General features: G+C 41.3%; 2 protein-coding genes across 4 annotated transcripts in view; one reads left to right on the top strand and one right to left on the bottom strand.

Moving 5' to 3' along the window:
- Positions 1–3,729: 3,729 nt before the first annotated feature.
- On the bottom strand, positions 3,730–17,094 carry C1H5orf22 (chromosome 1 C5orf22 homolog). Its single transcript, XM_063400566.1, has 9 exons — positions 16,946–17,094; positions 14,376–14,521; positions 12,419–12,568; positions 10,015–10,474; positions 9,335–9,397; positions 8,239–8,360; positions 6,925–6,991; positions 6,241–6,380; positions 3,730–5,052 (listed from the first exon to the last, which is right to left on the bottom strand). The coding sequence occupies exons 1-9, from the start codon at positions 17,030–17,032 to the stop codon at positions 4,920–4,922; spliced, it is 1,368 nt and encodes a 455-aa protein (XP_063256636.1). The 5' UTR covers positions 17,033–17,094; the 3' UTR covers positions 3,730–4,919.
- DROSHA (drosha ribonuclease III) overlaps positions 17,081–26,712 on the top strand; it is a 70,835-nt gene continuing 61,203 nt past the window's right edge. The window contains exons 1-6 of one of the 3 annotated variants that reach the window (XM_063400538.1): positions 17,081–17,150; positions 18,544–18,659; positions 19,758–20,615; positions 23,610–23,702; positions 24,624–24,855; positions 25,388–25,529. In XM_063400538.1, coding sequence (XP_063256608.1) covers positions 19,765–20,615; positions 23,610–23,702; positions 24,624–24,855; positions 25,388–25,529 — 1,318 coding nt within the window. In that variant the 5' untranslated portion in view covers positions 17,081–17,150; positions 18,544–18,659; positions 19,758–19,764. Of the gene's footprint in view, positions 17,151–17,400; positions 17,538–18,543; positions 18,731–19,757; positions 20,616–23,609; positions 23,703–24,623; positions 24,856–25,387; positions 25,530–26,712 lie in introns of those variants that run through there. The other 2 variants (XM_063400545.1, XM_063400555.1) reach the window with 2 other exon arrangements.

Genomic DNA, 26,712 nt, shown 5'->3' with positions numbered 1-26,712 from the left:
TTTTATTCCATCAAATTTCCTATAAAAATCAGAGTACCATATGTATTTCTATTATTGCAACTTAGAAACAAGGATACTAAAAGTCTTATCAGTGAAGTATTTCTGTCTGACATGATATTGTAACCTGCATTGACACTTTTGGACTATCTGGGAAATGGAAGTCACTAATGCATCAGCTTTAGACTTGCACTTCTAAGGAACTTTAATGAGCTAGCTTTGAGCAGTGTCATATTTACTTGAAATAAAATAGCACTTAGAGGTGTGGAAACATAATGCATCTATATTCTGACTTCAGTTACAGACATTTCAAAAATGCCACTTAAAAAAAAATCAAGATTTACTGAGGAAGATCAGCCAGGTCTCAGTTTAATGACTGGCCTAGAGCCAAGGTAGGGAGTAACTCAGAGAAGCTGGTGGTCTTACTGGAACAAGGGGGCATCTGAGTCAGGGCAACTGGAATTACACAAATTATATCAGAAGTTCAGTGTTAGTGGGAATTGCGTAGCTGGTGACTTGTACTTAAAGTGAGAAAATAAATAAAGTTGAAGTAAACAGAAGAAAGTCCCAAGGCAGGCTTTGATACATTAAAGTCAGGTATTTGAGTTAGCTGGGCCATTACACTCAGAGCTGAGCAAAATCAAGCAGTGGGGAAGGACCACCTGGTGCAGAGCACAGTGTTCCAGAAGGCTTTTGTACACCTTGGAGTCTTATTAAACTCATGCTGTCCAAAACATATTTAGAAGCAATTACAAGAATGGCTGGAAGAGATGCTAGGTAGCAAGCAGAGTACAAAGGACATAAACACTAGAAAATAATGAAGTACAGTGATATTCAGTATAATATTCAGCTCCATATTAGTAACTTTGCTGGGAGGTATTTCTTGACTGTACATTGTGACACTGTACATTGAATAAATCTAAGATTTAGTATTGCCTAGGGTAGACAAGGGAAGGACATATTTTGGACCTATTGTGGGAGATTTAGCGCTAAGTTTGCAATAATAAACCTAATTCTGTAAAGCAGTGAAAGACAAACACAAATTAGTACTTACTTGTTTTGCCAAGGACCTTGAGTAAAACTGTATGCTAACAATTCTGCTAAAGGCATGAAATCCATAAAAATGCAGCCAGCAGACAGTGCAATCCCCTGTGGTAGAAGATATGCAAAACCATCAAGACATTCATGGAAGCTGCTGAAAATACATAACTAGCATGTAGCAAGGGAAAGCTGGAATGATTTATCTCTCTCCAGTGAGATGGCTCCTTCCTGGAGAGGGTAAGTACCCCTGTTTGAAATTATTTATGCTCAAAGGAAATTGCAATAAAATTGTAACTAATACTCAACCACTACACAAAACCAGACAAAAATTCAGACCAGAGCCACTTCTTGAATGCTTGGGACCATGGTGAGTAAAGCTTTCCTTTGCAGATGAGAATTCCCTTATCTAAGAGAGAGGGGAGGTTGGAGTCCCTTTAAGTCTACGGGACAGGAGCACCAGCGAAGGGACCCAGCACCTTCCAGAGCTGTGCTCGTGACAGAGAAGCAGGGCAGACACTGGTCCACAGGCTCAAAGACAAATAGGGAACTAATATACATTTGGGGGGCTGATATGATTCTCCTTTGGGGTCATTGTAGACCTAAGGCAGACTGCCTCTCTCCCAAGACTGGTCTGTGGCTGAACCAGAGGGCAGTGAGGGAATTTGTGCAGAAGCAGGAGCTGGGAATGGGTTTGCTGGGTCTCTTACTTGCTATCTACACTGGGGCATGGGAGCTGCACCTCTGCTGTGGGGACCGAGGATTTCCTTGTGCAAGAGACGCTGAAAGCTGAAGGAAGAAAACTGATGTCTTTCATCCCTCCTCCTGGGAGTGGTTGGGACATACAAAAGGTCTGTAGCACTGATGGGGACAACAGGGGCCATCAAAAAAGACAGGAGGGGGCCTTCCAGTGCTGTTCCTTGGATGCATAAGGACAAAGAACCCATACTCTGGGTCTCCTGGAAATAGTTATAGAATTGTTTAGATTGGAAAATACCTCTAATATAATTGAGTCAAATCATTAACCCAGCACTGCCAAAGTTCACCACTAAACCATAACCCTAAGTGCCACATATGCAGATCTTCTAGATATCTCCAAGGGAAGGGTCTCTTCCCCCAAGACTGATATTGCTGAAGAATTATCTTCTTCTTCCTCAGTAGCATCAGAAAGAAAATATTTACGGAGTTGACTCTTCAGCCCCCACAGTCCAGCTCTGACCAAGGCTAGGGTGACTGACTCACAGCATCATTACCAGCAGACAGGAAGGGACAGAGCTGCCACAGACACTGAGACAGAAGCCACAAGGAGGGGAGAAAATGGTAACAGAGAACACAGTAACCTCCACCATCTGACTCATCCGCTGTTCATTCTTCTTGGAAAAGCTCATTTTGTTCAACAGTGACGAGCTGGGAATCCACAGTGTGGCTGGGCTGCAGAGCTGATGATGCACAGGGAAGACAGAGGCTGCTCAGCATATCTGGCCTAAGCCCCTATTTCATTCTGAACACAAATGTGTGATAGTTTTACTGTTTTATATCAAAATGCTCAGGTTGATGGTCCATCTTGGAAGCTGAACCACAATTACAACAGAACTATGTCTACCACTGAGGAATATCTGCATATGCCCTCCAAAGTGGGCATCCTTTCTCCTCCGTGCTGCCAAAGGGAGTAGCAGAGCAGGCAGAGGCATCTGGACACAAGAGACAATATGAAGCTGCTGACTTACATGGTGCTGCTCTGCTAATATCCTCAAGTGGATTTATTTCTAATGGGCCTTCATGGCCCATCCTTGCAGCACTGACTAGAGGAGTTAAGCGTTGCAATTCCACTGTCTTGTTTTGCATAGTATGTATTGAAATAAGCTGAGAGGAAAATGAGGCAGACACAGGGAGTGGAGAATTTGTGCATCTGGTTAATAAATAAGCCACACAGGGCAGAAGTGAGAAATAAGGGACACTTGTTTCTGGGTTGGCTTGATTACTTTTCACCAAAGTAAAAAACAACCTTGCAAATGTCCTTAATGTAGAAATTAGTAACTTAGTTATTATGTGAGACTGGCATTTTTCTGGTGTATACACAGCCTGTGTTAGTCAGAGATCTCAGATGGTAACAATCTGACATTCATAAACAAAAACTGTGCTTGAAAGGAAGATTTCTTAAATAAATTTGGACAACAATGAGACAGCTCAGGATGTTACTTTGATTCTGCAGAACCATGGTGAACACCTGTGCATGAGCCAGCATAGGCAGGGCACAGGAACAACCACAAGATCACAAATTAAATGCAAAGAAGTAAATTTGTTACCTCACCAAACAAGGCACCCCAGAGCAGCATCAAGACAGAGATGCAGGCACTATTGAGTTTGGTCCATACTTAAAGTTCCCCCACTTGGATCTCTCAGCTGCCAGGCAGGGTTTTGCCCTCCCTTGCCCAGGCTTCCCCCAAGGAAAACACCTCTCACCTGCCCACCCAGAAAGGGCTCAGCCATGCCTCCCATGAGCTTTCTTGTTTTCTACAACCTTATGCAAAGTCCAGCATGAAGGATCTTTAACTTTGAAAAATCCCCACACAAGCAGCACATAATCTGACTGCACTTCACTGCTGTGTGCAATGTACGGCTGTTTATGAAGTATGAAGGAAATGGGCTGCAGGGCTAAGCACATCCTTGTGACAGACCAGACAAAAACACAAATAAAATGGGTCCATGGTCATGGAATTTATTCTACTGGAACAAATATTTTAAAGGAATGACATATTTACAATCTATAACATAGTAACTTATATCAACAGCAGAAGTAGTAAAAAGCCAAGAGTGCTGAAAGTCTCTGTAAAGCAATGAATAAAGATGGCAAATAAACTGTTATTTCAGAAGAAATTACAAGCAAATTTATTCCTCATAACAGACAATATTCTTGGTGGCATCTTCTCTTTCCTGTTTCAGCTTCATTCCAAATAAATCCTGTGGGTTTTTTTCCTCTGAAAGCGCCAGCTTTCTCTACAACTGTACTGATTTCTAAATTAAATAGTTCTAAAACTGCTAATTTCTAAATAGCAATACTGAAATCAGTGAAATCCTGGTACAGAATGTTTTGCTGCTCACTTCAGTGAAGCAAAACCTTTGTTTCTGAAGAAGCATCAATTCCTTACATGATTTAAAATATAAAAGCATGCACATGCACACATACTTTTTATCCTCAAAATTATGTTAAAGCAAAAATACCAAGCCCAATCTCTGTACACAGATAGATCTGGTGTTTAATTAGAGATAAGAGATATTATCTAAGCCACCAAGAAAATACTCTATGGTAAAATAAGACAAAATTAGTGAAAAAGAAAATAAATATAAATGATATTCTGTGGAGGGGGAGAAGCCATGAGCTGCTCTAGAGAAATGAGAGGGTCATGTCAAGCACAAAAGATAGGAAAGATCACTATGCAGACCTACAGTTTTAAGGGAATTTTTAGGACCAGTTTTTAAAAGATATAATACAACTCAGGAGCAAATCTGTTACCAAATTACAAAAAACATATATAATAGAATATAATTTTAAAAATTATATATTTTATCATCTTTTCACAGACACAAAGAAATGGGACAAAACCCCTCAATTTATAGACAAAATGCTGTTTCTCTTGCACCAATTTTAAGAAACAAGGCAGTAAAAATAATAATTAAAGCACTAATCTGAACAAAGCCAAACAGGTAACAGTCAGTTCAGATGCAGCCAAACTGGAGAAAGCAATGGATCTCAAACCGTAGAGCTGGGTCAGCTTGGGTTCTAGTGCCACCTGCTGAAATAACAGTAGGCTTCTCTTTGCAATCACAGCTAAAGAACAATTTAAATTAATCCTCTGCATTAGACAGCAACATGTGAAGAAAGGTCATGAAGAAGATGAAGTGCTTGAGTAATCCAAGTGCACATCCAGTGAGCCATACACTGAACGTAGTAAATTGAGAACCTTCTCTTGAATGATGTCAACCTGCTCTGAAGGGCAGTAGTCATCCAAACTTGATCTGTAAAAACAAAGAAAGAAGCATGAGAATACAGATACCACCACCATAACCACATTGAGTATTCCTGCAATGCTCTGTGGCTAGGCTGAAGCTTCTTTCAAACTGTGGCAAGTTTTGCCTCCTAGTATCCCTTTGAAGCATAATGCTGTGCCTCTCATCACTACATTTTAAGTTTAATAGAAAGTCTGCAGCAGATCAGGAACATGATCTAATCTTTCCAGTTCTACTCTCTTCCTGAATCTGGCACAGAACACACTGGCAATCTAAGTTCAAACGATCTTATTAAAGGACACGTGGAAAATTTAGATTGAAAAATTAAAATGTTACTGGTAAAGTAGGCAGGAAAACTTGAAAAACTTTTTTCCTAATACCTGGCATTTAGCATTTTTTACAATATCTATTAATGAACTTCAAACAGATACTAGTAAAAACTGACGTCCTGAATTCTTTATCTGTTAAGATCTACAGAGATGATTCTGATTTCTCCACAACAATGGATAATAACCCTGCAATTGGCACAGGGAACAGAGCTTTCTTTTATTGCAGGCATTAGCCATACTAGTTCTTGCTGCCAAAACCAGTTTCTTATCAGCTTCTGTTATTGTTTCTGGCCCTTTAAGGGCACAATTATTATTTCTGACTGATTAAATTGCAATAATTTATCAAGAGGCACACTGTGGTCTTCAAATTAGATTTTTTCAGGCCAGTTCTTTGGTTCTCTCAGGTCTCTGGCCTTCAGACTCCATTCTGTTATTCTAAATAACACTCTTACAGTTCTGGAAGCCTAACTTTCACCCCATAATGAAGTTTTACTAAGCTTTGAAGAACACAAACACCTTTCAGCCTACTAGATGAAAACTACTTCCAGCAAAAGTTTCAGTGAAGAAATCCTATCTGTAGTACAATAAACTCTAGAGCAAGAGAGTAAGGAAGGAGAGATTTCAGCCCAAGCCAGCTTTGCTCTAATTAGCACAAGTAACCCAAGCAGAGATGTATGAACTCCAGTGACAGCTATCAACCCCAACGTACACAAGGCCTCATCACAGCCTTTATATAACCTGTGCTGAAGCACTGCAAGGCTTCCACTTTAACTGAGCTTAAGACAGAACCAGTGCTATACTGACAGAACATTTAGCTTCATGAGCACAATCTGCGCATTTTAAAGTGAAAGTATCTGCACAGTCTTACCGAGCAACTGTCACCAGTGTGGGCTTGGGCAGATCTGTCAGTAGAACTCTAATGGATTGTATGAGGCCTTCGATCTCGTCTTCAGTGCTAACATGGTGAGGAAGCTCCACATAATCACAGGTCAGACCAGCCTGATGGACCTGTGGGTATATCAGAGAGAGATGAAATTTCTGTTGATGAATTAGCGATACAGCTTATAGATGTAGAAAGTCTTTAGGATACCATCCCTAGCCCATCAGGGTAACTTGCACCTCTTCAGACACTGAGGGGTTTTCTCCCAGCTTTTTCTTTAAACAAGTAAAATCCTGCAGGTTGTCTGGATTATTTTGTTATCTCCAGTACACTGTACCTCTTCTTATGAATTCAGAGTATGCTGCTGCCCTTGAAGAGGATACAGCTCTGATATAGTATAAATAAGTTCTACAGAGCAGATCTCAAAAGACTGATGAAATTTAGCCTCCATTCACAGGACGCAGCACAAGACATCACAGTCCTGGAAGATCACACTACAGTTGCCTAAATATAGACAGAAAAGCAGACTAGAACTTTAGCAGCTTTGAAGGGGAAAGTTGGTCTAAGTAATAAATCAAGAATCAAGTCTGAAAGGAAGTATGACCCTCCCTCCCTGTTGGAACTATGCTTTTGACATCTGTCTGCTTTCTGCTCTTTTACTTTGTCACCTACCATTTCATAGTCTGGGCTTTCCATCCTGGTTTTCAAACTGTGAACTAGTTGAACAAGTGGCTTCATTCTGGAGTTAAAACAAAACCAAAATTTGTTACAAACAATTGGAAACTGTTATATACCTTCAATGGTTAGGAAAAAAAAAAAAGGTGAGGAAAAAAGAGGGGAGCAGAAATTATGACCTAGGATTTGAAAAGGAAATTTGCTCCTCTGTATCACCTTGCACCTGCAAAAATGGAAATTATCAGCATTATTGTACTGTTTCACCAGGTCCTTCTTATAAAGTTCCTATATTCATACCTGCCTCTGGCAAGTCTGCCTTGTGCTTCTTTTAGGGTAGATCTGCAAAGAAGCTGTGGCAGCTCAAAAGTCATATGAACTTAATATGAATTACTTCTTGTCACTGTTATAGAGGTCATACAGTAACTGCTGCATTTGATATGGAAAATGAGTGATTCTCCTATCAAGGAAGAGCTCAGACTTTCCCTGTCTCTTTTCATCTGGAAACTTTTCATGTGGAAACATCTAGTTTAAAAGCAGAGTGATGCAGTTCAGATGTTTAGTGGAGATTGTTGCTCAGATACACTTGCATTAACTTCCATTTTTCCAAAGACAGCAGAACCTTTGGGAGTGTGTAAACTGACACGCAAAATGACAACATGGAGGCAAGAGGTCTGCAGTGCAAGAGCTGCTCCCCCAAAAGAGGGCGAGCCTGTTTCTTTCTTTAATTTTTATACATTTGTGGGTCTGGTTGTGGATTAGCTGCTGGGTTTACTACCCCTTCTTCACCCCACTGGCCAGACCAGCTGTCAATCAACATTATTTTCAGGCTAGAAAATATGTAAACAAAAGACAGTGAACAGAAACAAGAAGTTTTGTTTATGTCCCAAGGCGTGAGAAACTGAAAAACTGACTCCTAATATTGTGCAGAAACTAATCTTATGAACAATGCAGAAGGCTTTAGAAAAACTCAGAAAAACCAGGGTGACATGGGAGCACCTTCTCCATGTCCTCCTTGGTTTGCCTTTTTCAAGAGCTGTGCTACACACTGATGACCAAGGTTTTAGTCACCAAATATGCCTCCATCCATAGATAACAAAACTTGCATGAAGCTGTACAAGACTGAGCTTCCAAAGCTTACAGTAGTGCTGAAGACAGCAGACTGCCTTTCATTTCGTTTTGTCTCTTTCTCCTCTAGAACTAAAGGGAAAAGGGTACACTTGAGTAGATCTTATCCTTTTCTGTTACCAAAATGCTGGACTAATCAGTTCTCAAACTTATATTTGCAATTTAGGCCTCTTAGGAATCTCCTACCCAGGATATGAAGCCCACTTCTGCAGGGTTTCTTCATCATCACTGTCACACAAATCAGCAAATGCTGCTTCCAGATCTTCCAGCTGATGAACACGGTTTTCAACACAATCCAGCAAGTCTTCCTTTAAATAAGCATACACAGAAGTATGTTAGGGAAAAAAAGAGGTAAGAACATCATGACTTATCCTATGATTTAAATTCTGTAATGATTGATCTACAGGAAACGGGGAATCAGAAACAACTGATCCATTCCTCCAGCAAATCTTTTCAAGAGGATCATAACAAATGCCTGCAGAAACTGTTATACCTTCAGAATAAATCACCTCTGTTCTGTTTTTCTCACTACAATTTTAAAAAAGCCACCTTTTAAATATGTACCTGTTTCTATTCCTGATTGACTAAGAAATATAAAAATCAATCTGCCAATGCTCAACATATCTTTATTTCTTTATTCACATATATTAATTAGGTTTCATTTATTTGTGATAAATATGTTGAATCTCTCTGTATTAGTGTTCACATTATGAGAGATTCAGAGATTATGAGAGCTTATATTTCCATGCTTTACAAGCATACAGCACATAAAATAAAAAGTACATTACAGTGGCATAATACCATCCTTTCCACATCTGAACAAAAAGGTAAAATACCAATTACACATTCATCATAGCTCTGATTATCGAGAAAGAGCAACAAGAAGGAAGAGGAGAGCCTGAAGGCAGGAAAGAAAAAAGAACCAGCTACCGAAGAAACAAAAAAGAAACACCCCTACCAAACCTAAACCCTGTTAAGCCATAAAAAGAACAAGTTTCCTGGTGACTTACTATGTTTTCATTCCTTCCATGCCAATTACCATTTGTTTACAGAAACAAATTTTCACACTCATGCTAAATATTTATGCAATTCACATGTTTAATCAGAACATTTAATAGAAAAAGTTCCTAAGATGCTGCTAATTAGCATTCAGCTGCATAGCTTAATGTGAGACCACTTCATTAAGCACCTTTGATAGGTTCCTTCCTGTTGTCGTAACTCATTTTCATTGGGTAAGTAAAAAGAATCATTCCTTCATACATTCCACAAGGAAGCATCATACCTCTGTTGCATTTTTATGTGGCTTCTTGAAATTGTACAACTCTTGCAAAAGCTCATATTCTGTCTTTGAAAAAGAAAAAAAGAGGAAGAAAATGACTCTTCAAATGAGAAACCCAATCCTCAAAGCCTTCCTTCTTTAAAAAAAGATCATTTCCCTACTTTAGTACTGCAGACAATAATGAGCATAACAGCCTCTCATCAGGACAAGCTACCACTCTTTGGATAATCAATTCTACTGTGCCTTTTGAAAGGCAGTCTCCTGATACCATCATGGTTTTCTAAGCACAGGTTATAGAGGATAAAAAATGATAAGGTCTCTCATGCCCTCGATGAATCTTGCTGTGGGTATTTGGAAAGTAACCTCTGGAAACCCAAGTACAGCTTTTATGTCCCAAGCAACAAGCAGAAGTTGAGTATACCTCTGAGTTTGAACGTATACTCAATGTTGACACCAAGTGTAAGAAACTCACCCTCTTTGGTGGTTGCAATTTTTTACCACATACACTCCCTTAGAAATATTTCTTTAAAATGGAAATATCTCTTTAAAATATTACCATGAATCATTAACCATGATCAGCTAATCTGCTAATTTAGCTTACATGAGAGTTTCTCCACAGACATAAGTACTAAGGCTGGGACTCTTTTGTGAGTGATACGAGGCCACTCAATTTCCATACTTACCTGTGTGTACATTTCTTTAAATGGATTTTTAACTGAAAAAAAATCTAAGTCAATGTCCAAAACATATGCATCCCCTTTCTGCAGTACTTGGCAGATATCTTTACCAATGTCCCTTATTGGGCGTTCACTGTTTTTGAGACAGCTTGAAGCTGAGCCCTCTGCCAAGGTTCCTGCCCCATTCATGGCATCTGCATTTTGTGTTTCCTTTTTCTTCACACTTGGGGTGATGTGATCAAAGTCACCAGGATCCACTGAAGAGGCAGAAGTGGCACTTGCTGTGTCATCTGTATTTAGCTTCAGTCTTTTAGCAGATGCTACTTCACCATTTCCTTCGTGGCTGTTTGATGATTCAGTAGGATTGATGAGAATGACGTGCAAATTTAAAGGCTTCTGGTTTTCCAGCTGATCAGCAGGAACATAAAGACCATCACTTAAGAAGTAATGATCTGTGCCTGTAACCCTACAATTGACAATAACTCACAGTTAATACACATCTTGACAAAGAGCTTAGGAAAAAGCATTTTACACTTTAGGTATCCAGAGAAGAATGAATAGATGTTTGATGGGTAATGAAAACAATAAAACTGTGTAGACAAAATTATTTCTTTTAATCCTCAGATTTAAATTATATTGAAGTTTTTTTTCTACTTCTTTATTGTGGAACATATTAAAATTCACTTTATATTTTTAGAATATCCCTACAAGGTTTTAATGGATAAGAAAAAGATAATGCATTATGTGCTACTAAGATTAATTTGAAATTGAATTGCATTTTAAAGACAACATCCAGAATTGACAAGATATTATCAGTACTATGGCACATAAGATTGCAAGCCTATGGCTATTTTGTCTTGGTTTTATAATTTTCCTGGAAAATTATGATAGTCGGGTTTGAGAAGTGCCCTGAAATGCATAAATATTGACTTAGTGAAAATAGAGTATTATGAATTTATACGCAGAATTTAACTTTTTTTACCCCTAATAGATTCCTTAAGTGATAAAGATGGTAACTAGAGGATAAATAGCTATCAATTGAATCCACTTAAAAAAAACCCCTACTAAACAACTAACCAACCAAAAGCAACACTAAAACTTCTGCTTACTGTGAAAATTTAAAGAATAGAATTTTCAACCTGTATGGCAGTACATTAAGCCGTATGCATCATAAACTCAAATTACAAATAAGATTAAGAAGAGTGAACTTCTGTTCACTTGTGGTAAGGCCTCATTTGAATACAGGGTATCACCATCAATCAACCACACAGACAAATAATTTCCTAAGCAGGAGAAAATCGAAGCTGAGCTCCCCAGTGTCTTGTGGATGGATTATCCTCAGTTTGCCAAGGTGAGAGGCTGGACTACAGCTCCATCTTGTCGACAAGGCATTCACAGCACATCTGCCCAGAAATTCTGCAGGGTTCACCATGAGCTCACAGTACCTTAGTGTCCACTAATCAAGAAGCTGTATCTATTACTTATCCATCTCTTGTCATCAAAAGTTTTAGGACATTTGTATTTAGAAGGACGTTTTCCCTTTCTTCCTTCATGGTTTTGATAAGCTTAGAACCTGAATAAAACATACCCAACTATCTTCAAAAGGAAGTCTGACATGTTGTTTTCATGACTGCTAAGGCCACCAGTGAGAGAGCCATTCAACCATCATGAAATATTCCTATATACTGGCTAAATGATTAAATGTAACAGAAAGCACTAGCTTTTTAAAAAAATCATTTAGGTTCCCTTTAGGCTTCAGATTCAGAATTGTAGAGCTTTAAGTGTTTAATTTAAGGTAGTAAAACAAAGCATTTCTCTGCTGTTTTCTGTTAAACTTGCTTCAAAAGATTTATTCTGCTATGCTCACGAGACATGATTTGCAAATATCTATTAAAGCTGAACAAAATCAAAACACTGTAAATATGGTGAATGTAAAATTATTATAGACTGCATCCTGTAGAATGGTGAGAGGCTTTGATTTGAACTTGAATCACAGAATAATTAAGATTCAAAGAGATAACTGGAAGTCTATAGTCAATCATCTGATCAAAACAGAACTGACTTCAAAGCTAGATGAGGTTGCTCAGGTCAATCGTCCTTTATCAAATGATGGAGAATTCACTACCTGAGTACCACTTAAGTAGATTACCTTCAAAAAACCAAAAAAATTCCAAACAAACAAAAAAACCCTACCCTACACTAGGAAAACAGTCATGGCTGATACTAAATAACAATTTCACTAGTTAGACCAAAGTCTAAATTGATACAAGTGTAACTGCATTAGGTTCTAAGGAAACTATAAATACAAATTAAATTTTTATCCTTATCCAAGACAACAAAAAAATCCAATTAAAAGCTATATAGATGGCTTTTACATTGCATTACTAGAATATGTCAGCAGACAATTTACCTGATCGTTGTTGTTGATACATCTTTCCCAACTAGAAAACTGTGTTTCCCTTCTGAGATCTGCTGAGCCCAGTGTGGGTGAAGCCACACTACTTGAGAAATATGGCCAGCATAAACAGCAGGCATAATCCAGTTTTCAATACTTAATTCACTGTAATCAGTAGAGAAAGACAGAAGATAGCAATGTTACTTTCCCTATAAATAAAAATGAACACCACAAACATCTTCCTCATCTTGAAGGCCCCCATGCAAATCATCTAAAATTAATACTCCATGTAAGGGTAACAACATCAAAGAAAGAAAAAGAGAGCAATCTTTATTCATAAGACAAACCAACAAGGCCTGTGGTAGGTACAAAAAAGTTTGGACATAGAGTGGAATCGGCTTCACTCCTAGTGTGGCACTTTGATTATAAACTCCTTAGTGGTGGACCTGGCAGCGTTAGGTTAATGGCCAGACTCGATAACCTCAGAGGTCTTTTCAACCGTAATGATCCTGTGACTCTATGCCCTTTTTCTCTTGATACATCAGACAGAAGAAAGCGCAAACATCATCAACATTGTTTTAAATAACTTCAACCTGACCTCATGAGTGTTTTATTGTAACTGCTCCAAGTATATTTTAAATGTCATCCCATTAATTAAAGTGAGTCAATCCACACCCACAGGATTAGCTTTCCTAATTATCAAGACCCTATTTTTTTAGGTGTATGATGCCAACTGTATCCTGGGCTGAAGCAAAAGAAGAGTGATGAGCAGGTCACACGAGGGGAATCTGCCCCTCTATTCTGCTCTTGTGAGGCCACACACCTGGAGTGCTGCATCCAGCTCTGGGCCCTCCACATAGCAATTACATGGATCTGCTCAAGCAGGTCCAGGGAAGGCCACAAAGATGATCAGAGGGCTGGAACACCTTTCCTATGAGGGCAGGTTGAGACAGTTGGGGTTGCTCAGCCTGGAGGCTGCACAGACACCTTATAGCACCTTCCAATACCTCAAAAGGGTCTACAAGAAAGCTGGAGAGGGACTTCTTACAAGGGGTGACAGGACAAGGGTTTAAACTGAAAGAATGTGTGTTTAGATTAGATATTAGAAAGAAATTCCTCACTGTGTGTATGGTGAGGCACTAGAATGGGTTATCCAAGCAGTTGTAGGTGATCCATGCTCAGAACTGTTCCACGCCAGGTTGGATAGGGACCTGAGCAACCTGGTCTAATGGAAAGTGTCCCTGTCCATGGAGGGGGAGTTGGAACTAGATGATCTTTAAAGTTCCTTCCAACCCCAAGCATTCAATGATTTTATGATAGAAGCCACAAAACCTTTTAGTTACCCAACAAAGAGCACAAAATATTGACTATGGTGATTCAAGTACACCAGATGCTTCAGCTTGTAATTGCTGTAAATCATCATAATACTGAAGCAAACATTTATTTTAAAACAGGAAGACCAAGACAATAGCAGAGATCACTGTGGCTTATTACCTACCTACCTTAGATGGTGGGGGAAAATATTGATCTTTATGACTGTAATAGGAATATAGGAATATCTTGTTCTCCATCACTTATTCAGCATGCCAACAAAGGATGTGCTATTTCAATCTCAAAGTCAGTTTTTCAATGTCAAGAGAGAAAGACTGTTTTATAACTACAGCTTTTCAGAAAAAGCAGAGTGCTTTCCTGTAACCCAGAGGAACTACTTGGGATCATCAGCATCATACACTACTGAGCAAATACACAAAGCAGCAAACTCATACAGCTTAAATTACTTGATATGCAACATAACTTTTGTCATTAAAAAATAAAGTTTCAGCAAAAGTGACAAGGCAGAAGATACAACTTGAATCTGACTTACACCTCTTTTGTTCATCCTTCCTATGCAGTCAATACCAATATTCACTGTGAATCAAAGGCAGCAAGAAGTGGACTTAAAGTCTACTCTGATGCAGTACCCAGGACCTACCTAAAAAGAGCTTCTTTGTCAAATACGGTGTCTGCAGGCATATTCACAGGAATAAGAAGGTCTGGATGGGAATCAAGATGAACAAAACTGATGTTACTGGCAGGAAGATGCTTTGAACCAATGGCACGATAGATGAAAGGCAGCACCTAAAGCAACATGAATAAAAATATTTCAGTGCTAACCAGTGGGCTGAAAAACACAATGACTTTAGCAGCAAAAGCACCACTTTCATCCCTTTAGAATTTGGATTAGAGGGAGGAGGAGACAGAAAACAATACAAAGGTGAGATAATGACAGTGGCAAGACAAGTCATGAACAGAAATTATTATAAGCCCAGGAGTTCCAGATGATAAACTGCTGAAGAGTCACAGCTTTATACCCTTTTCCCTTCTTTATAGCAAGTCTTGTTCACAGTAGCTCTTCTCACTAGCTTTCAACTCAATTCTGAGATTTTTTTTTTCATTTTTCCATTTACAACTAAGCCCCAGGAATGCCTTTCCTCTTCTGAAGATCATTGCCTGAGTATTTCTCTCCCCGTGCCATAAAGCTTCCTCACCATGCACTGGTGCTATGGAGGTAAAAAACAGTTTGCTCCTTATGTTTTATATGTTAACTGATATAGACTGAAAACTCACCCCATCATGATATAAATTTTAGCTGACCATTAAACCTATTCCTCTTGGAGAACTAATTCCTAATCCCTCCATGACTGTTTGCAATAGAGACTATCTTTCTCAACCACCCAACTTTATTTTATGCCCCACTGAAGTTCTTCACTCAGAAGTGTGGAAAAACAGGAGATGAGGCAACTCACCAATTTACAGCATAGCAAACCACTGAACTGCAATAATATAGGGTGGAAAAATGAGAAAACTGATGGCTGATTCCTCTTACTCAGAGCTGCAGTACACAGAATCTGTTCCAGTTAGAGGGCACCAATTGCCTTGGCTGCCAGAGCAAATCCAACAAGGATTGTGAATCACAGCCCTGTTATACAGGGAATGTGAAGACTGTAAGAAGCAACAGAAATTATGTGATCTCTACACTACCACAGCAACTGAGCCACTTTTTTGGGCATAAAACTGATAAGGATGACAAACCCTGCATACTGTATAGGCATAACCATAAAACATGTGTATTATTGCAATAGTAGATAAAACAAAATTAAAAACTGCATGGCTTCCCTGATCCATAGCTTTTACTTCTTTATAAAAAAGAAGCAATCTGGCCTATTAAAAAATCTACAATATTTTCAATTAAAATTGATGCTTCACCTCAGCTAAGTGTAACTACCAGTTGCAAGAAACACAAGAGACTAAGTTCTCTAACATTGCAAGTTCTCCTGATCTGGACTAAGAACAAAATTTCCTTCATGACAGCTGTTAGTATTATTCAGTGCATGATGCAGCTACTGACAACTTACTCTGGAGGAACATCACTGTCAGCAAGGCTGATATAAAATTTTCTGTGAAGTTCTTACACTTTGGGACAAAAAGTCACTTGTGTTTTATGCAAGATAGACCAATTCATTCACCCTCCTGTGCTGAAAACATTTAAAATTAAATATTTAGTTTTAATAGAACTTAAGCTAGTTGAAAACTGAAATATAGAGACTAAAACGAAGAAGGATCAGTAAGAGGCATTATCTTAGAATTCCTACCACAGTGACACTCTAAATCCTTGGCTACCATGAAAAATCAACTATCACAGCATCAGATGTTCAGTGAGTCTTAGCAAAAATAAACTGCATTAAGCTACTTACAAATTTGTAACATTATTTTTTCTTTAATAAACTTTACCACACTAATATTTTTCTCATTGCAAAGAATCTAGTAAAGAATCTGTTACTTTAGGATTAAAGCCTATTATAAAAAAAACCCATGAGAAACCAGAAATAGCCGTTCAAAAGCAATTCCTTCTTCACTCCCTTTTTCAATGACTCCACGAAAAAAGCTTCAGATTTTTAACATTCCTCGTCAAGTGGGAGTCAATCCATTTGCTGGGATGGGATTATACGTACTTATCCTCTGTTGACATGTCATACACTGGGTAAGGTTGAGTTTCCAAGCACCCCACTAATAGCTAACAAATTATAACAGGAGTGTAATGTAGGTATTATTTTCTCTAAACCATAGCAATTAATGATACAAAGAAGACAAAAATAGCAATAATTACTTTAAAAGACGCCAAAATGCGACCATGGCAATAAGTAGCTCAGTCGCCGAATGGGGAACGCGTCAGGCCAGCGGGGCACTGGAGCGCACTGACGCTTCAGCAGCGGGTGGGAAGGCAGGCTGGGGGTCTGCGTGTGCCCGCGGAGGGCAGCGCCGTTCCCAGCAGCGCCGGAGGACGCGCACACGGCACGGGACAGCGTACCGCGCGGGGAGCCGGGCCGGGCACCTCTCTCCGCCTCCATCTGCCACACCGAGCACCCGCGCCGCGGACAAACACACCAACACGCACCAACACACGCACCAACACACGCACACAAACAGCGACAAGCGAACCCCCTCCCCACGCCCCGCCCGCGGGAGCCCCCGTGCCCCGGCAGCCCAGCGCGGGGCACTCACGTCCTGGTGGTCCTCCACCACCCACACGGGCAGGGCCGGGTAATGCCGCCGGGAGGCCCCGCCGGGCCCCCGCTCCGCTCCGCTCATGCTGGTACTCCCTCGGGCGGGCGGCGCTTCCGCCCGCAGCACCTCCCACCGCTTTCCTGTTCCGGAGCCGGGGCGCTGCGGGCAGCGCTGGCCTCGGTGGCGGCGGCGAGGGCGCCAGGTGGGCTCGGCGTGCCGGGCTGCCCGCGGAGGGGCGGCGGGGCCGCCTTCGCGCCGCTCCGCGCCGCTCGTGTAGCTCCGCAGGGGTCGGGGCCGGGGCCGGGGCGTGGCGGGGCGCAGGTCCGCGGTCGGGGGCGCGGCGGCTCCGCGGGGCTGGCGGGACCGTGCGGCCGAGCAGAGCCCGGACCGGGGAGCGGGGCCCAGCCGGGCGCGGCTCCGGGCCCCCCGGGCCGTCGGGAGGCGGCGGTGAGGTGAGGCCGGGTGGCACTGGATGGGTCCGGTCGGAAGGGACCACAGTGGGTCATCTGGTCCAGTCTCCCTGCCCCAGCAGGGTCGTCCCGGAGCACATGGCACAGGATTGCGTCCAGACAGTTCTTGAAAATCTCCGGTGAGGGAGACTCCACAGCCTCTCTGTGGAATCCGTTCAGTGCGCGGGCGCCCACGCAGTAAAGTTCTTCCTCGTGTTGAGGTGGGACTTGCTGTGCATCAGTTTCTGCCTATTCTCGCCCTTGTCCTATTGTACGGCACCCCCGAGAAGAACCTGCATCCATCCTCTTTGATACCCTCTCTTAGACACAGACATCGATGATGCCCTCTCTCAGTGCTTTTCTCCGATGTGTCAGTGTCCTGTTGCTCTCAGCAGTACATCTGCAGGGACAGGCGAGTTTATTCGGTGTTTTGTGCTGCTTTAGAATGCAATGGCTCTCATCACTGTAATAAAATTCCTCTTTAGGTGACAGGGAAAGGGGATTTTGTCCCTGTCCGTGTTTTTGAACTTACTTAACTTTAAATGAAAGTTAAATGTGACTTGCATTGGCAGCAGAGGGAGCTTTAAAATAATTTGGGCATGTAAAATAGTTTTATGTGTTTTTGAATATTTTTTCCAGTTGTGATTCTGTGCTTTCTGAAGGCCTGAAATTAAAGTAGTAGAACAAGAGCAGTTCTCTGGCATGGGAGAGGTCTGAGAGCTGATAAACAAGACACTTTGTTTGAATGCTGTGACATATTAGAAAGAAACACACTTAAAGACAAGGCACTGTGGTTTAAACACAGCCTGTTTAAATAACGTGTACGTGAATGTTCGCAAAGTCTAAAACAGTCTTCTGTTACAAGCCTGAGTTGTGCAAGAGCACAACAGGAGAGCTAAAGCAAAATTAATTCAGCATCTCATAGATTACAGTTAATGTCAAAAGGGTGCACTATTGACGTTGACTTTCTTTTTTTTAGTGTAGGATTCTCACTCACATTGGCCCTTGGTTATTCTGGAGAGGGAATGACCACCACCAATTCCAGTGGTTTCCACTAAGCCCTGCATGTGTAAGGAGGCTCCTTTTGATTCCTCCTCTTTGACATCAGTCCTTTTCCCCTGTGTTTCCTTTCCTTTCTCCCTCCAGTTCACCAGAAGCTGTCCACTTTCAGCAAGAGCTACATCTTTTGCTGCAGCGTCACCGGAATGCCGCTGAGAGTAGTGCTCTGAGCAGTCCTGGTTGGCCATGTTGCACTATAACAGGTGGGAGAATCTTCTGTGCATGTACTTCAGCAGCAGCAAAGCCTCAGGGAAAGGAAGGCTTTATTTTACAGGTGATCTTTCCAACTGTGTGTTTGTCTCCCTTTTCCTTCTCACTTTCCCATATGGAAAACAGAATATGACTTCTGGAGGTGCTTAGATCGTTTTTTCCCCTCTCCTTCCATTCCAGCCATAAATTTTCTTAAGTGTTTTTTCCCCTTTTTTCAGTTTTTGAAACTTAACGTTGAAATTAAAGAATCAATTTTAACTTTAATGAAGCACAGTGCTTTCATTTATAAATGTTAATGCCTTAAATACATCCCTAGTTTTGAGCAACACTTAAGCCTGCTTGAAACAGTGATAATTTGTCAAAGGTAACAGGGCCGAGAAGGCAGTTGAGGGTTTTTGGGAACCATTTATTTCAATGAAAATTTAAGAACAGCACAGTCTACATGATTTTTTTTTGTAACCTGTAAGATGTGTATCCTGTTTTTCCACAAAAATATACCTGCCTCACTTAAAATACTTTGAAAGGTCTGTTGAATTAAATTCTTTACTACATCAGGGACTCAGTAGTGAATGTAAATTGCTAGTATTTAGTTTAAAATTTACATGATTTGTTGGGCCAGGTGGCATGCAATGAGGTGTCAGTCAAGTCATTCTGCCCAAAGTTTAGAATTGTGTTCTAGAAAGAACTCCTTGTTATGCAACTTCAGATGACCACTGCAGTTATTAATTATAAGTTATTTCTTTGGTGTGGGGTTTTCTATCAAAGTGAATACTAGTGGAGGTGCTTGTCATCATAACAATAATGTGTTGAAATTACCATTGTCCTAACTCATAAAGCATGGTCCATCTTGGGTTCTGTCTTAAAAGCAGGAAGTGCTTTCATGGATTAGAGGCTTAAAGGAATCAAAAGGGGCATAAATGACCTGCACTAAAGGTCTGAGGAGCACAAAGCTCCCAGGGAAAGTGGGTATCATGTACTGCTTCTGTTAAAGGAAACTGCAGTTTCAGCACTTCAGGAGTACTTCCTGCAGATGCACTGAGGGCATCTTGCAAAAATTGTGTGATGCTGGATTTTTATTTTCCTCGATAAAGGTGAGCCATGTCGTTCCATTCTGGGCGAGGATGTCCCCGTGGCCAGGGGGGACCAGGAGCAAGAACTTCAACGCAGACGTACCGCCCTCAGAACCTCCGGCAGCTTCACCCACAGCAGCCCTCCGTGCAGTACCAGTATGAGCAGCAAACCGCCCCTCCAACAACCTACTCCAGCCCTCCAGCCACCGGCTACATGCCTCCCAGGCCAGACTTCGTGCCCTATCCTCCTCCAGTGCCCCCTTCCACACAAAATCCCATCAGCCAGTGTCCAATGAGGCCACCATTTCCGAACCACCAGATGAGGCAGAGCTTCCCAGTGCCTCCATGTTTCCCTCCCACTCCTCCACCAGTGCCAAATCCTAGCAACACTCCCGTGGCAGGAGCACCTGCTGGACAGAGCACCTTTCCTTACATGATGCCTCCCCCCGCAGTACCACACCCTCCCCCGCCGCCAGTCATGCCTCAGCAGGTCAGCTACCAGCCCGTGTACTCGGCGGGCTACTCGCAGCAGTCGTTCCCGCCGCCCAGCTTCAGCAGCTACCAGCACGGCTCGGGCTCCTTCGCCAGCAGCGCCGGCAGCAGCAGCGCCAGCGGCGGCCACTTCCGGCACACGGGGCAGTACCAGGCGGAGAAGGCGCAGGGTGAGCGGCGCTCCCCGGACAGGAGCAAGCACTACGAGGAGCACCGGCACCGCGAGCACGGGCACATGCACGGTGACAGGCATCGCTCCGCCAGCCACGCGGAGCGGCGGGATCGCGGCCGCAGTCCGGACAGGAGGAGGCAGGAGAGCAGTCGGCACCGGGCAGATTACGACAGGGGAAGGGTATCACCTCATCACAGAAGTTACGAGCGAAACAGGTAACTATTACCTGCCTGTGGGGGGAGAGATGTCATCATGTTCCATAGTATGTGTTTGCATCAATGTTCTTCCTTTACCCTTCTTTGTCCCTCTAGCTCGGGAAGTAGCCAGTAGTCTCCTGGAAAAAGTTAGAGTGCGCTTTCAGGTACACTGCTTTGCCTCACGGTTGTGAGCTGGCAGACTTGTTACTCTTGCCCATGGAGATAGTTTTTAAACAAGAGTGTTCCACTGAGTGGATTGTTGAGTAGTGCTCAACGTATTTACCTTAGAAATCTATGCACATGTGGCAGGCAGAAAAGACTGTAGAAAGTTGAATCTTACAAACAGTTAAGCCCCAGCACTTCGAATTTCAATATCTAGGTACCAGAGTTAGTATGCCAAGTGTTTCTTTCAGAAAGCCTTGTATTTGTAGAGAACTCTGGCTTGGTGAGGTTCATCATCTGATGGGAGCCCATAGCTAAGCCTTGCAGTGAGATGTTTGAGTGAAAAGCATGTTATGTTCAGGATGAAGACCTCAGCAGACCAGCCTGTGATCTCAAGAGAGGACTGAGGTGAAAATGAGCATGGGCCAGTTGTGGGCGTCACCGACGTTATTCAGATGGATGAGTGTGCACTGCTTATTTTGGGATTTATCATGAAGTGTCTGCCCCTCTTCTTCATGGACACAAATGACCTGAAAATTATGAGCTGACCTGATGCAATTTGCTGTGACGTGTTTTAGAGCAAACCATCATCAGTTAAATCTTTCTCATGTCTTAGATTTGTTTTGTTTGTAGCTCTTTATGGATCTAATGAGCTTTGCTGAAATACTTAAAAGAACTACTGGAAAGTTAGGTATTTATCAGGGCTCCTGGATCACATGCTCCTAATTTTAAAAGCTCAGAATTTTTTCATGCCATGGGTGGAATGTGAATTTAGACATAAAACCTGCATAAATGAAGCCCCTTTGATTTAGATATGCAGAGGCAAAACTACAAAACCTTAGACGCGTGCATTCAAAAAAACAACCCAAGCTCACAGTCAGTGAGTTTACTTTGATTTTCAAAAAAGGATTTTCCTACAACTGAATGCAGCTGGCATTGAGGCACTGGCCTTTTCTATATGACATACCTGTGGAGTTTTGGCCTTTTTTCTGCTTAATTTCAAACTTTAGTTTTAAGTTTTGAAAATGCGTGTTTTCAATAGCTTCTTTCTCAAACACTTTTGGATTGCTGTTTTAGGACAACAGTGTCCAGATCTACTTGGTAATGTATCTGCTTATTTTGATTCAGCCTGTTTGCCAGAATTGGGGTTGTTTTTTTTGTGCAGCATGTGTTTCCCAAGCAAATCAGATGGCATAGACTATGCCCTCTCTGAAGACTGAAATCCATGCTTGAGCAAGGCACCGACAAACAAGGATAAATGGGGCTGGGAAAAAACAGTAGATAATTTATCTGAACTTTTTGCTTTGTAAATTGCATTCTGTTTCATCTTATGAGCATGGAAACAAACATATATATGTTCATAAATAAATTTGACTCACTCTGTTAAGCCACTAAGATACTTGAGGCACATGTTTATAATTCCTAGTGTATCATCAGACTAGAAGTTTCAACAGATGCACAATGACTTGCCAGCTGTTAGCAGAGTATAAAAGCTGCCTGTGTGATCTTTCCTGCCTAATAAATACAGTAACTTCATAGAATCATTTAGGTTGGAAAACGTACTTAAGATCATCAAGTCCAACCTGTAACCTCATGCTGCCAACTCCACCAGTTAATTGTGTCCCTAAGTGCCACATCTACATCTCTTTTAAGTGCTTTCAGAGATGGTGGTACCACTACTTTCCTGAGCAGCCTGTTGCAGTGCTCAGTAAGCCTTTGGGTGAAGAAATTTTTTCTGCTATCTAAATGAAAACTCCCCTAGTGTGATTTGAGGCTGTTTCCTTTCATTCTCTTGCTTGTTACCTGGGAGAAGAGGCTGACCCCCACCTGGCTACAACCCCCTTACAGGCAGTTGTAGAGAGCAACAAGGTCTCCCCTGGGCCTCCTTTTCTCTAGGTGCTACAACCCCAGCTCCCTCAGCTGCTCCTCTTAGGATTCACACTCTAGATCCCTTCACCAGCTCTGTTGCCCTTCTCTGGACACGCTCCAACCCCTCCATGTCCTTCTTGCTGTGAGGGGCCCAGAACTGGACACAGGATTTGAGGTGCAGCCTCACCAGTGCTGAGTGCAGGGGGACAGTCACTGCCCTGCTCCTGCTGGCCACACTACTGCTGATACAGGCCAGGATGCCCTTGGCCTTTCTGGCCACCTGGGCCTGTGCTGGCTTATATTCAGCTGCTTGTGACTAACATCCTCATTTGTTCTGCTGGACAGCTTTCTAGCCACTCTTCCTAAAGACTTCAGTTGATTTAAAGCTGAATTGAATTAAAAGTTGATTTCTTTGACCCAAGAAATGTGTTTAGGTTGTGAGATTCTTTATGCGCATATACAACCTGAGTCTTGCAGATGAGAGTCATAGTTTCAGCATCATGCAGATTGTGTCTGTCTGTCTGGTTTTTGTGTGTGATTGAGGTTGCTGTAAGGAAGAGAGGGCTTTCCTCAAACTGCTGTCATTCTGAAAGCTATTGTGCTTGAAATAGGTTTTCTTTTCCTTCCTGGAGGCATTTAGAATGGTTGTAGATACAATAATCCTACCCTTTGCCATTCATAACAGGAGAAGAGGAAAAATGGTCATAAATCCTGTGGGAAATTCATAGAGGTCACCTCTGTATGATGTGAATTAACTCTGATGTTGAGGTAGATGGCTTTGTGACAAAGGTGGAGGACATGGACACTTGACTGTCTTACAAGTTTCTTGAAGGTCAATGTTAAGAACGTCTGGGATTTTAGTGGTCAGCATGTGGATGTCATTTTGCATAACATGATCTTAGGCTGCTTTTGTGTTCCTCTCAGGTGAAGAATGTATGAAATGCAGATTTCTCATTTAACTTATGTTTTGAACTTTCCAAGGGAGCGTGAGAGGGAGAGGCATCGGCACCGTGACAGCAGAAGATCACCATCACCAGACAGATCCTACAAGAAGGACTACAAGAGAGCAGGAAGGTAAGGAGGGCTGCATTTGGTCTCTTGAGCATTTGAGGCTCTGTGCACCCACTCACATAAGATTTTGTGTATGTATATGAAACACAGAAAAAATGAGTGTCTTAAGTTCATAATCATGTACTGATACATGCAAATACCAGTTATCTCAAGACCTTGTAGAATTAGAAACAGGATTAATCTCTGGAGAGAGAGTTTCACTGCTGTGTACTAAAGACTTACTCTGAAATCTTGTAGTCCATAAAGCACCAAAATTATTTGAAGTTGCTCTATCTTTAGATTATCTTTTAGAGGTTTTTCTTATGTTGTCCTTTCTTTCTGAATGCTGAATAGTTGAAAACATTGCAACATAATTGGTTTTGTAGGCAGAGGAGACTAAAAAAAATAGGTAGTTTCCTTACTCCTCTTTTGAAAGTATTATGCTTGCGATGCACTAGGAATATCACACCTTGTGTTGCTCAAAGGTGTGTTACAGTAACAAAAGTGTGGGTTCTGTATAATCCTTTTTAATTGCTCTTTTGTCAGACCAATAGTTTATGGGCTGTGCTTTGAAACTTCTTACTGTAACTTCTAATTGTGACTGATGTGACTTAGTTTTTGCCAATGAATTCTTAACTTAAAAATAAAATTAAAAGAAACTCACCTAGAGTGCAAGTAGGAATTTTAATTTAAAATGGCATATCTTTTTTTATTTTAATTCTTGATCATGGCTTCAAATTAAAAGCACATCGGAATTCAAGTAATTTTTATAGTAGTTCAAAACTACAAATTGCTCTTGTACTCTTTATGGTGCAAGTTAAAAGCTGGAAAGGCAACTAGATTTTGCTGCAATTTATATGATAGAATGACTTACTGATTGAAGCAAACTATTTTTCATTTTAAAGTAATAAAGAGAATTGCTTTTGTTTGCTTTCTCCCGCTAAGCCGGTCTCCAAGCAGAGAGAGAAAGAGAACCCGATGGGAGGAGGACAGAGAAAGGTGGTCTGAGAACCAGAGCTCCAATAAGGAGAAAAATTATGCTGCTGTCAAAGACAAAGAATCAGAAGAGAATGCATCTGAAAAAAATGAAGAGGAAGATGAGGAATTGCTTAAGCCAGTCTGGGTTCGCTGTACCCATTCGGAAAGCTATTATTCCAATGACCCTATGGATCAAGTGGTATGTCAGTGAGAACTCTAAAATTACCGCAGACCTTCATAATATGAACCCTTCAGCAGGATCATAATTTTGTGTCATTTAATTCTCTCTTCCCAAACATCTCAGTCTTTTAACCCTGTTAAGGGCTTGATTTGTTGCTATTCTTCCCTGTTTTTATCAGTTCCTTCTGTCTGTTAGCATTCATAGAAGTCATACAGGAAAGTGTACTTTTTTATGTCCCCAGGAGAGAAAGATCTATGCTTTCCATTATACACTGTGTTTAACTTGTGGGCAAAGATGCCTCAAGCAACGTATATTCCTACAAACTTGGAGAAGTGCTATATCAGCAAATGAAATAATTTCTCTGCTGGTTCACCTGGTGAAGCAATGTAATGATATGCCAAAGTCTTGTTAGGTAGTCCCATGTTTCACTGAGAGATCCGTCTTTCCCACCTTATTGAATTTTTGATGAAATGCTGGTAGATGTTGAGTTCTTGTGCTGTTTTAACACGGTCTTTTTTTTGTTCTGTTGTTCTAATTTTCTTATTAACAGGGAGACTCTACTGTGGTAGGAACAAGCAAGCTCCGGGATCTGTATGAAAAGTTTGATGAGGAGTTAGGAAAGCGACAGGCAAAGGCCAAAGCAGCCAGGCCACCATGGGAGCCTCCAAAAACCAAGCTGGATGAAGATTTAGGTAGGCTGAAATCAGACAAAGCTCTGAAATGGTACAATCTGTAGTTAACCTGTTTTGGCAGTTGTGTGTATTTAATAATGGTAGGTGTTTTGTAAGTCCCTCCTTTGTATTTCATATCCATGTGAGCTTTACTGTAGCTTTTGATGGAAGCAGAGCTAGATTCTTCACCCAGAAAGCCTAGGGGCTAATGGGGAGAGTATCCAGCACTACCACATGCCAGCTTCTTCCATGGCATAAAACACCCTGAGCACGATCAGATAGTCCAGAGAATGGCACATGAGAGGCTTTGAGGAGCTCCTGCTCTTACATTTCTAAAGAGCAAGCAAGAGTAGTGGTGATAGACTCAGTGCTGTAAAAGCAAGCATCTGAATTTTTCTTCAGTATTGTATTTTTGTTGTGCAACTCCGCTTAGTATGATCAGACATCTGCAAAAGTATCAGTTTTCATAACATACATTATCTGCATTATCTTGTCCCACCCATATGGATCTTCTGACAGTGAAATACATCCAGTAGCATCAAGTACTGGGGAAATGCTGGTTGACTAAGCAGGGCAGAGGTTTTTATAGCAATTTTGTCTACTCAGAAGTCAGTGAAATCTATTTTTCTTGGTTTGTTTTGTGAAAACTGTTATTCTTTTCATACCTCCAGAATGTCAGTGTTTCATAGTGTGTTTTCTAGTCAGTTGCTTTAGTTCAAAGAAATTTGTAGGCATATCACAGTAATTTAGATACACTGTTGGGCTTGCTCTTAAACTATTGCTTCCTGTTGGCCAGGTGAGCTGCTTGAAACTCTCAGGTCTCATTTTAGGAACTCATTAAAAAATTGCATATCAGAAATTCCAAAGCTGAAATACAGGCAAAATCACATGATTACATGTTGATGGTATAAAAGGATGCAATGAAGAGGAAATAAAAAAATAAATACAGGTGAAATAAAATGTGAACTCACTTTTGTAAAGGATTTCTTCACCTTTTTTTTAACTGTGAATTGCATATATTTAAACTCTTTCAAGAATCACTAGCAAAGTTAACTGTAGGGCTTTTTAGGAGGTGTTTTTTCATGTGGATGAATCAAGAACACGACTGCTACACTCAACATATCCATGTAAGCCCTCATTCCTTAGATTTCTGAGGAAGAAAGCCTGCTGCTCCAGGCTAAAACATGATAGGGCCAAGGGCAAC

The sequence above is a fragment of the Prinia subflava genome, chromosome 1 (genome assembly GCF_021018805.1).
Source record: "Prinia subflava isolate CZ2003 ecotype Zambia chromosome 1, Cam_Psub_1.2, whole genome shotgun sequence".
NCBI lineage: Eukaryota > Metazoa > Chordata > Aves > Passeriformes > Cisticolidae > Prinia > Prinia subflava.
The sequence above is the reverse complement of the archived record's forward strand: the minus strand, read 5'-3'. Positions and strand labels throughout refer to the sequence as shown.